Source organism: Lachnellula hyalina (assembly GCF_007821495.1).
Source record: "Lachnellula hyalina strain CBS 185.66 chromosome Unknown contig00057, whole genome shotgun sequence".
Lineage (NCBI taxonomy): Eukaryota > Fungi > Ascomycota > Leotiomycetes > Helotiales > Lachnaceae > Lachnellula > Lachnellula hyalina.
This window is the reverse complement of record NW_022157171.1, coordinates 60,193-71,414: the sequence shown is the minus strand read 5'-3', so window position 1 is coordinate 71,414 and position 11,222 is coordinate 60,193. Positions and strand designations below refer to the sequence as shown.

The 11,222-nt window shown below is 45.7% G+C and overlaps 4 protein-coding genes across 4 annotated transcripts; 1 reads left to right on the top strand and 3 right to left on the bottom strand.

Annotated features, from left to right (window-relative positions):
* Positions 1-1,019: 1,019 nt before the first annotated feature.
* On the bottom strand, positions 1,020-2,307 carry azaJ_1 (Dehydrogenase; the record flags this gene model as incomplete). The annotated part of the gene is made up of 2 exons (XM_031148798.1): positions 1,020-2,001; positions 2,183-2,307. 2 exons carry the CDS (start codon positions 2,305-2,307, stop codon positions 1,020-1,022), a joined length of 1,107 nt encoding a protein of 368 aa, XP_031005802.1.
* Positions 2,308-3,412: 1,105 nt separating this feature from the next.
* Positions 3,413-5,795, bottom strand: LHYA1_G003829 (uncharacterized protein; the record flags this gene model as incomplete). The annotated part of the gene is made up of 2 exons (XM_031148797.1): positions 3,413-4,977; positions 5,072-5,795. 2 exons carry the CDS (start codon positions 5,793-5,795, stop codon positions 3,413-3,415), a joined length of 2,289 nt encoding a protein of 762 aa, XP_031005782.1.
* Positions 5,796-6,325: 530 nt separating this feature from the next.
* LHYA1_G003828 (uncharacterized protein) lies at positions 6,326-7,381 on the bottom strand (the record flags this gene model as incomplete). Its single annotated transcript, XM_031148796.1, has 2 exons — positions 6,326-7,126; positions 7,172-7,381. The coding sequence occupies 2 exons, from the start codon at positions 7,379-7,381 to the stop codon at positions 6,326-6,328; spliced, it is 1,011 nt and encodes a 336-aa protein (XP_031005783.1).
* An 824-nt stretch (positions 7,382-8,205) lies between these two features.
* Positions 8,206-10,919, top strand: lepB_4 (Transcription factor; the record flags this gene model as incomplete). The annotated part of the gene is made up of 6 exons (XM_031148795.1): positions 8,206-8,229; positions 8,552-8,953; positions 9,008-10,244; positions 10,350-10,642; positions 10,722-10,805; positions 10,863-10,919. 6 exons carry the CDS (start codon positions 8,206-8,208, stop codon positions 10,917-10,919), a joined length of 2,097 nt encoding a protein of 698 aa, XP_031005774.1.
* Positions 10,920-11,222: the final 303 nt, after the last annotated feature.

Sequence of the window (11,222 nt, the reverse complement as noted above, 5' to 3'; positions counted from 1 at the left end):
GTAAGCAGCTGATTTGGTGATATGGTAAAAGCCAGGTGTTGTTGGGTTTCGGCAAAGGCTTCAGAAACTTACGAGTAATTTTAGGTATCGTATCGTCCAGGCTGTTTAGCGAGCATTCCCCTGTAAGTCCACGTCCACCCATATAGCGTCTTGGCTCCACAGCAGTGCAGAGTTCCCACCCCACCCACCAGCATCCTTTGCTTCCTCTCTCCTTACCAATTTTCAATAAAACCTTCTCTCCATAGGGCTCAACCTCGACATGAAAACAACGACTTCACATTCAAACCTTAGTACTCGTAGTCTGCCGCCGGAGGCTGTTGAATCTATTGTCACAAGTCTAATCCTGCCAGAAATCTGTGTTAGAATGATACGACTGGAGTATACGATGGATAGCTCTTAAAGCTAGTATAAAGAAGTCAAGTCATAACTGTGATATATATTTCAAGAAGAAGATATAACTAAAGACCTAAAAACCAGTTTTATAGTCAGTCATGCTTATTCCAGTAGCTGAATCCAACAATCTGTCGCCCGAGACTTTTCTCGAGTGAAGTCAAAATCAAATCATCGGAAGGGGCATTCGGAGACTAGTTTTATGACAAGAAGATTAATTTGACATCTACAGAATAGCTCCAGCAGGCGATATCCTCCCTTGAACAACCGTGATGTGCTTGGCTTCTTGAACATCTCACTCGGGATATTCCATCGCGTCTACATTAAGGGAAGAAAGGAGAAAATCAGTTCGGCTTCTTGGGAATGTAATAGAAGCAATCTGTCTTAACTCAGTCAGCAGCTGATTGCCATATTTATCTCTCCTTGTTTGAAGATGGTACTCAGGGAGAACACGATGGTGCAGATCATGTATGCAATGACTGACAAACCGGACTAGGTTAGAAGGTCAATTATTATCGTGCCTAAAAGCACTTTCTCGTCTAATACATCGAGAACCACACTCTCCTTTCCAGTCTTCGTCTTGAGGCCATCTAGCATTGCTTGCATAGAGATGGATGAATTGCCCACTTTTACAAAGTTACCACTATCTTCTTCGCAGAAACACCTTTCTTGTTTATGTCCATAGCCTCCTGCACCCACTCAAGACCTTTTCCTACGACATGAGGATCCGGTGCCGGCACGAACGTCCTTGCATCGAGCGCTTTGGGCAAAAAGTCCTCATAAATGGCCTTCCCAACCTCCTTTCCCACCAAGTCGCCCCCATTAACAAACTTGGTACTGACACCCTTCATTCTTGACCTGACCGTCCCCGAGATCACCTCGGTTGCAACGCCGAAAAGAAAAGGTGGAAACCCGAACACACCTTTCGGAAAAGGGGGGAAGTCTAGACTGCACTGCGCGACGAATTTGGTTCCTTGACATGCACCGAGGACCTCTATGCATGCTTTTATTGAGCCGGTGCCAATGCTTATAGCGCCTGCTGCTTGCCGGTTCTTGAATGCTGCGATGATATCGCGGACGACGGTGGGACTGCGGTAGTCAAACACTTCGGCTGCTCCCAGTTGCTTGAGGTAGGCATTGTTCTTGGGGGACGCCGTTGTAATGACTTCGCATCCTGCAGCCCTTGCAAGCTGAATCGCATTGCATCCCACGCTGGTAGCGCCACCCCAAATCAACAGGGTTTTTCCTGAGAGGGTTGGTAAAGTAGTTGGAAAAGGAAGTGCGAGGTAGTCTTTTTGAAAAAGAGCGCATGCAGCGGTTGATAAGCCTAGTGGCATCACGCATGCTGCCTCGTATGATATAAATCCGGGGATAGGAGAAGTCATATCGTCGCGCAGTACCGTATATTCCTGGAAACCACCCTGGGAGATGAGATTAATTGGCTTGTTCAGACCAGTTGCATGAGCGACGACACGGTCTCCCACTTTGAAGCGCGTGACACCTTTTCCAACCTCGACGATCTCTCCTGCTACGTCGGTACCTAGGATGAAAGGTAGCTTGACCCATGGGACGACAAAGTTCTGTGCTTCCTGGATGATCCAGTCGTAAGGACTGAAGAATGAGAATTAGTATTATGATTTAGGTGAGTTTCAGAGCAATAGATGGGTATATCGGTGGTTCAAAAGGCACAAGACATTCTCAAGGATTCGGAACTGAACGCACTGAAAACACATCTCTCGATTGACAAGACACGCCAGAGTCGGGGTTGAATAAAATACTCAATCGGACTTACTTGACAGCCACGGCCCCATTCTTCACAACCATCTCATTCTCACCGGCTGTGGTGTACTTCACAGATTGGACCACCAAGGGTGAAGCTTTGGTGATCAGAACGGCAGCTTTGTTTGTTAGAGCCATGGTTAAAATGGGGATGTAGAAGAGAAAATGAATCGCTTGATGGTGGTTAGAGAAGAGAGGGATATGAGGAAGTCACTCCCTTATGTTGCCATGACCTTGATCTATTCCGAACGGACGGTCGGTGTGTTTGGATGTCCGAGTCCCTTGAATGCCATTAAACTTCTGTCGTCATCAGGATAAAATGCCATGGCATTTCTCTACTTACTGTATGGTGCCAGTACGAAGTAGGAGACAGAGCAGGAGACGGAGCAGGAGCGGGAGAAACAAAGAGAACATTACATCATTAGTATTCTAAAAATACGTTTTGTAGCGTCGATGGAGAAGCACGAAGAGGTCAGTATCTGGGGTCTACATGTGCAGAAAGATGTAAATCAAATGTGGTGGTTTGGTTTAGCTGACGGATTTCCGAGTTAGCCCGACTCCAAGGGACCCTCCGATTGGTAGATTACCTCCGTAGAGCCTCTAATCCAATACCTATACGAGACGAGGTTAGCGTACAAAACACTTGAGCCAATCAGCTGTTGTCACTTGCGGCAGTATGACTTATTTCTTAATAACATTTGTTGTTATAAACAATCTCTGAATATAGGGATCGAAAGATGTTTTCTAATTGAATAGTAGAAACGACTACTGGTATTACCGATAAAGCAGCCTCGCTAACGTTTCCGAATAAAAACAGATTTTGTGAAAGTGAAAATCTGGATTTGGGTTGAACAACTAGCTAGTAAACTTCCATAAGGACTCATGAGACTTTTCTCGTGATTGGGTTTATAGTGAGATCGAAGCAGATCATTTTGCTCTCTGGGTGCTCTCTAATCACGCCCTACGCGCAAGCCTTGGAGAAACTCCCTACTATTCAAAAGTTTGCATATGCTTCGGACATTTTCTAGGTGGAGTGAAAGCATACAGTAGGTAGTCTATTTACCGCTCTTGAACCCTTAGCCTCCCGCTCGAGTGGTGCTGGAGGTCTTCACCCCGCTTTCTCATTGAGTGCGGGGTCTGCGCCAAAATTTGTTGGTTGGAACTAAAAAGAACGAAGGAAATAGACCTTCGATATCCTTTTGAGGTCGCAATCTCCCCCAGAATATTAAATTCTAGTCAACAACTAGATAATTGTCATAACATATCGCTCCTCCACAAACTCTGGTTCTTGAAGAATGTTAGCACATTGCGCTTCTCCAGTCGCTTTTCCAGACGCCTCAAGCAATCCCAGAAACCGGTCTTGAGTCTTTCGGTGACCCGCATCAAATGCCGACATATCGAAAAAGCCAGCTCGGGAGTATTCTCCTTTCTTGCCACCCGTCGGGAGAACAATCAATCCCTTAAGGTTCCGCTTGTTGTATTTGCCTGTTCCCAATGTCTCAAGCACAGGAAGTAGATAGATATCTCGCCCGTCGAGTTCATCGGAGTCAGGATATACTCGAAATCTTTCCTTCTTGTCTTCAGAAGAGCTAATCTCAACTTCGTAGTAGCTGAGATCTATACCATCCCAATCCCCCCCTTGGATTTTGTTCAATTCCCCTGCTAGCATAGCCGAGTAACTCATTCGTAACTCACCTCCCACAAGCTCTCCGAATTCTTCTTTTCCAGCAGGCACAACGTTAGCATCGAGGACATGCGCGTAATACACATACTTAGTTCCTTCAGACTTTGGAGAATAATGGACAAATCCCTTCTCATCTACACTCGCCCAACTCCAGCTTGGAGCACGATACTCAGTTCCAGAAAGCAACCTCCTCCCAGGGGATTGCTGACACCACAGCAGCTGCAACTCGATATCCTTTCTCCACAAACCCGCTAAATATTGATCTCCATTCTCCTCAAACGCCTTCTGTGCAATTCCTGAAATAGCAACCATCTTGTCTTTTGCAAATGTCAGTTGTGCGCCTGTGTACAATGTTACAATGGTATGCCAAATTTCAGAAATGGGTTTCCGGTCCCGGTGAAATATGTGCTGGTGTTCGAATTTAGGGAGACGCTCGGGGAAAGACTCGGAAGCATCGCAGTGACGACATTCCCAGAAGAGTTCTGTTTTGCTAAAATGGAGCGTTCGTGGCGAGAGGAGTCGTTCTTGGAGAGCCCATGCGCGGCCTGCTAAGTGAGATTTGACAACTGACGTGTGGAATCCACTGGGGGCAATATCCCACACCTCGCCTGTAGATAGTTTAATATGAACTTTACCAATGAAGCCTGGAGGTTTGAGGAAACACCCCTTGGTGCCATCTGTAGCCCCAGCGGCAGCGATGGTGATGGTTGAGCCACCATAAATGGAGCTCATAAGTGCTGACTCACTGCGCCAGTCCATGTCAGAAAGTTGGATGATACAGAGAGAGTCGATCCAAAGATACCGGAGACCAAGAGAACGCGTGATGTATATGGCGTCCTGGAAGGTCTTTGTGATATTTTCTTCTGGGATCGCGCTCATGAAATCTTCTAGTTTGTCTTGCTGGAGCTTGTAGAAAGTCTGAGTTCCCCAGCAGTGGCTGAGGGTTGCATAGCGAGGTTTCGTGGTCAAATCGAAGCTTTGGATGAGACGGATGGGTGTGGAGCCTACGTCGATGAGCCGGGTGGGGAGTTGGCGGTCTTCGGTCGACTTGCAAGACTCGTGCGTCTCCAGACATGCATCGAGCCATTTTTTGGCTAGCTCAAGTTGCGGTAGGCCCTCCCGCGCTGCAAGATGAGTAGATTCTTTCCTCAAAGTAAATAGTTCTGCCACTTGTAAGCTTCATTTTGCAAAATTTCCACCGGAATGCTAGAAGCATACTCTGATCATAGTTTTGAACACAATACAATGGATCTGCCGGAAGCCAGCAATAGTTATCCAATCCCGGCCATGTCAACGTCAAGTTGAGATATCCCTCCTCACTTCGTACTGAAACCAAAATGAGCGTCGATTTACCAAGGCAATTCAAACGGTTTTCCTTCTTATGCCAATTTTCAAGCGGGTAGCCCCTGTTAATGGAACATTGTACAAACAGCGTACATAACTGGCATCCATTCCGGTGACCAGCTTCAAACTCAAGTGTGTTTTTGTAATGTGGTTGCTGGTAAGGCCCTTCAAGCTCCGTGGGATCATATTCCGGCACCTTTTTGATGATTTCTGGCCATTCGTCAAGCAACTTTTGACAACTCGGGCAATAGCCATTGGAGACAGGGACCTGAGAAGATACTTCTTGGATCTTCTCCTCAAGGGCGGCTTTGTTGAATTTGTCCTCCAGAAGCAACTTTTCCTCAGCTGAGGATTCTAAATAGTCTGCGTACCATTTTTCTAGGTTCCTGTGCGCTTCATCACCACAAGGGCAGGGGATACCCTTCTTTTGCTTGTAGTCTGCCTTCCATATGTTGTGTTCATCGCGGGAATCCGGAAGTACTATTGGGCTCAGATCAGGAGGCGGCAGCTCATCAGTGCCTGGCTTTTCTGTACTCGGAAGTTCTTGCTGCGAGACTACATGTAAGCCCGAAAGCTCAGAAACTAAATCGTCTGCCATGAAACGCAAGTGACAGGATTCAAAGTTTTACAGGGTCTGTTGCGTCCACTTCACGATGGAGATGTGCAAGACGAGTCGGTTGTCCTGGAGCCTAATAGTCGGTCATTGAGATTTTACCGAGAGCACTCCGCTTGCCCCCTGTCAGGAGTACAAGCACGTGATCCACCTTTACGAAAGAGAGTTGTTGGAATAGGTAGGTCATAATATGATCGACTTAAAGCTTGAATACTAGTCTGAAAGGAGCTTCTATACATATATTCTCTATTATTCACGGATATATTCATTACTATTCTAGTATATCTTCAACAATACAAAGAATCAAGCCATCCAAATGCGGAATGTCTGTGGAGGATAACGCGATAACAAAATTAGATTTCAAGACACAGACGAAGAACTTACTTTACATTAGGTAATATCTGAATGGAAAACCCATTCCATCAACAGACCCCTTACGCCATTGCCACGAGTTTGTCGATATCGAATTAAAATACATAACATTCGCTGGCTACTGACTGTCCTCTCACATGCCCTCATTTCCTCTTCCAAACAGTCAACCCTTCATCTTTGCCTGCGAAGCTTGGCATGGCAATCCTGCAAGTCATTTCCCAGCCAGGCATCTCTTTTTCAAACCAATCCTCAGCCGTGCAATCGCTGAATCCCGTGTATCTGTTCGCGTTCTGCGTTCCAACTACCACAATGATGTTTCCACGGTAGACTTGCACAACCCTTTTGGTAAAAGTCCCCGCTGTCACCATATATACCATCAGCAAGATCTTGCCCTTCCCCCCAGAATTCTTCTTTAAATACTCAACCCCATCACTTTTCACAGTATCAGGTATCCACAAGGTACGGTACTCGCTGTCCATATTGTCGACAGCTACCACATCAAGCTTCATCCTCCGCAGCATGTATGTCCAATATCCATTGCCGCTTGCCATGTCAATGACACCTCCGCTAGCCTCTGCCGTAAGCAGGGATAGAATATGCAACGCATCATAGGTTGGAACAACGCAGCCAAAATGGTGGTAAAACACTGGAAGGATCGGGTGTGTTCTTTTCGCATTGGCAGGACTACCATATGAAGAATCCGGCAGAGGTCCAAGAAAAGACGTCAATTGACAGGAATGTGCCCAGAGATCTAAGTACGGGTTGAGATGACCCTTTGCTTTAGGGATTTTGAAGGGACATATCCGTCTCGATTCTAGGTATTTAGAGACTGTCTCTCTAGGAGAAGATTTTTTCGCGTTCGAAGAGAAGGAAGTCAGGGCTTTGTACGTATCCGTGGTGGGGGAGAATATCGAGGTATATGCTGTGATATCTGCGGATGAAACCTTTGTCAATCAACAGCCATCTGCAAATTAAGAAGCAAGGCATACCTCTATTTGCTGTCCATGTGCTTGATATTTATATTTTAACGTTTCTGAATCTATTAGCTCCTTGATTTGCGCCATGGTCATCGCAAAAGATTCCGCGCGGTAGACATAATTGTCTTCGTTGGGAAGGTCGAACGTCTGGCATATTGTTTCTGAGAAATCATTGGCAATGAGGCCATGCCAAATCTCGAATATCTCGTCCGGGGAGGGCATTTTGGTGACATTCAGAGGGAGCGATGTTATTGAAGAAAGCCAACCAAAGCTTGGAGTGACGTTGGAATGCCCCGCCATCATTATAGTAGCGGGGTTGTTTTGCTCCACATCCGCATCAGATAACTTTAACTTGTCTCTAAAACATCCACATTTATCACCAGCTTCAATTTTTGCACTCGAGGATAGTTAGAGAGTAGTCAAATGATATTTCTGCTTCTTTAGAAACGAAAGAATGCTATTCCCATACCTCTAAGAGGAGATATCAAGCCTCAATATCCAGCAGCCTAGTTATGCATGTCCAAAACTTCCTTTTTCGTTCGCTCTTGCAAGGCCTTCAAATGATGTGAACTTTCTAATCTTGACATTTCTTCTCTTATTATCTTTCTATGTCATAAAGCCTTCAATTGATATAGGAATCTCTTCTCCGAGCCAGCTTCATGGCCATTTATAGCATGTGATCTTTGCTCAGGTTTCGAAGAATGCATTGGTAGTCATGCTGTCGAGCCAAGTGGGTATTTGTTGACGACTGCATAGGATTGCTTCTTTATACTTGCACTCTAGACATCTATCTCATTGTAGTATCAAAGAGGGAGTCCTTCAAGCTAGTTTCGGAGATGAACAAATTAAACCCGCTAAGTCCAGGAATATATACTGTTCCCAATTTCCAGTCTGCGACCAACCTCATCCGCTTCAACAATTGACTTGGGCGAATGCTTTGACGGTTCTGCCAGTGTTGCTGTTGTTTCCCTTTCCATAACGCAGAAAGATTAGAGCGGCCCTCGAAATTTATCAGTTATAGATCCATCTGGGTTGAATATGCCAATATGGCTGGAACTGAAAATTCCATTGTTCCAAATTCAACCGGCGGGATCAGTGAAAGACGGAATCGAAAGAAGCGTCGGCAACTAAGTGTAAGTTATAGGGAATCTCAATAACGTCATCTTTTAGCATCTTTCAGGAAGTCTGGAGCCATGTTTCTGAAGTATATGTTAAGCATATGCTCCAAATATTTCTTATGGGGCCTTTATCATTGCTCCGCATTTGTTTCTCTAAAAGAAGTAAAGCTGACTTATATTCGTAGTGTGGGGAGTGCAGACAGAAGAAGGTTACAGCCTATCCTGTCGCTCGCTTTGGGCAATGAAGCTGTACTTGCTAATCTTGCGCATGTAGTTGTCGTGCGACCGAAAACTGCCATGCCAACGATGTGTAAGATCGGGGTCGCCAGAGCAATGCTCATTCGAGGCGAAGACAAGGCCGCTACCTGTGTCAAACGACGAATCCGCCCAACAGCAAGCTCGACGTAACAGCGAACAGATTCGAGATCTCCAAGCCCAAGTCGTTCAATTGAAAGGATTATTCTCAGAAGCTCATCCAGCGTACGAAGTTGAGAATGGAGCAGACGTTTCGCAAGTCACTGGTTGCGCTGAGCCATGTCAACCACTGTTCCTTAATGAAATTTCCAAAGACGACCAAGGTCCTAAGGATGTTACTAAGTCCGAGCTCTCGGATCCGAGGGAGAGATCTCCGCATGGGTACTATGGTCAGCATGCTCTATTGCAATTCTTTCAAGAAGTGAGACTCGTGCACTGTGCTTCACTGGTCAACCTTGCTCATTTGTTGCGATAGATTCCACAACTCTTCCCATTCATCAAAGACAATTCTGACGAGTACCTCAAACCTCTTGGGATCCACCTCAAAAAGGAGAAACCAGTCAGAAATGAGTACAAAACGAATTCTCACATTCAAAATAAAAGCATACTGGAAGGACTACTTCCGTGTAAGGACGACGCGGACTTCTTGGTGTCGTTCTATTTCAATCACTTCGAGCAACTCCATCGTGTCATCCATGTCCCAACATTCAAGAGAAAATATGCCAATTTTTGGTTGCCAAACCGGCCTCGCTACCCTGCCATGACAGCTCTTGTCTTATCAATGTTATCTATATCGGCCTGTGAATCTGTCAGCTTGAGTGAAAAGCCTACTCTGTCTACATATGGAAACATGCCCGCACAGTGGATATCGGCATGTGACGAGTGGCTGAGACAGCAGAGCTCAAAGAATCGCAAGCTCGTGCACTACCAAATCTCCTGCTTAACGTATCTTGCAAAAAGAATGAACATGATCAGGAAGAAAAGCTGGTGGAAAGAGACTGGCTCTTTGGTGCAGAACGCCATCATAGATGGATTACATCGTGATCCATCTACAACTCTGGACACCCCATACATGAGAGAGATGAAACGACGGATCTGGGCCGTCCTTCGAGAACTAGATCTCCAGAACGCCTTTGAGTTTGGGCTTCCTACCCTCCTTCATAACGTCGACTCAAATGTATCTGCTCCCTCGAATATCGATGATGAGTTTGACGAAGCATCGAACGAACTTCCTCTTTCAAAGCCTTCAAACCACTACACCTCTGCATCATACCAATTCCATAGCGCACGAAGCTTGAAACTACGTCTTGAGATTTCTCGGCGCCTGTTTAGTCCCGGGTTATCACTAGCGCTTACCTATGAACATGTCTTGCAATATACTTATGCTCTGACGCAAGAGATACATTCCCTCCCACCTTGGGACAGCGGCGAAGAAGTCGAAGATACGAACTCCCCAAGATTGCGCATCCTCACTTATGCATTTCTGCAATTTCAGCTCCAGCAGTGTATACTAGCTATCCATAGACCCTATCTCCAGCGAGATGACACCAAGTACTGGCTTTCAGAAAACGTCTCTTATCAGATATCGCGAGATATACTTCTCATGAACAGCAAGCTAGCGGGATTAGGAATTCAGAAGTTGACATTTCTCAGAGAGGACCTCTTGCTGGCTTCGCTGAGCATCACCCGTTTGACCTTACTGCAGCCCAAAGGTTGGTTTTCTCCCTCGTGCCTAGCTTTCCAAACCTCTGAACCCCTCACCATATTACAAGAACAAACCACTCATAACCATACTCCATACTAATACCAAGAGGCAGACTCCAGCAGCATAATCATGGCCAGCTCTACATCTACCATTGATCTCCTAGAACAATGTCTTCCACTCATGGAGGAGCGGTATTTGCACTGTTTCTATGGAGAGCCATGGTGCTTCCTCACCATGTGCGCAGCGACCATGCTGGCCAAGATACATGTAGGGAGAGAGACATGGCAAACAGCCAAAGCGTCATGTGCACAGAGATTCCTAGACTTGCATTACCGGTGCATTGGGAGACAACAGACGGCTCTGCTGAGTCAACAGCATCAGGATTCCGAAATAAGTCAGATTGATGTAAGTATCAATCAACACTTCCCTAAAGACCTTCCTTGCTGTGACGTACGAGTTGGACTGATGCTCAACTCACAATTAGGCTCTCGCGGCTAGCCAACAGGAATACGCGCTTGACGCAACGAGTTTTCCGGCTTCAGAGTGGATGGATAGCAAGTTTCCCGATGTCAGTATAATGATCAAGAAAACCTACAAAACACTCGCTAATTGTTTGAATTCGTAGATTGGTATGAATTGTTTTGATCTGGACATGGAGTTTGATAATACATGGGAAACCTAGGGGTCTACCCCAAGAACTGAATACTGAAAGGATGTGATAGCTGGGATGACAAGGTATTAGCATATCTTTTTTGACACGTAATTTGCACGTTGGGCTAAGCTAGATGGGCAAGTTTCCTCTGCAGATATGTTGGTACAATCTTCTAAAACGAGTGACATAATGTACAAAAAAGTGAGAGAATCAAAGCGAGTGAGGGAAAAGAGATATGAGTCATGATTCAGTTGATGTGTTTCTAAGTATGATCTATCTCGAAAGGCGTCGTCGCTTTTTCGCCACGCAAACGCCCCGGCACTTTATTATCGT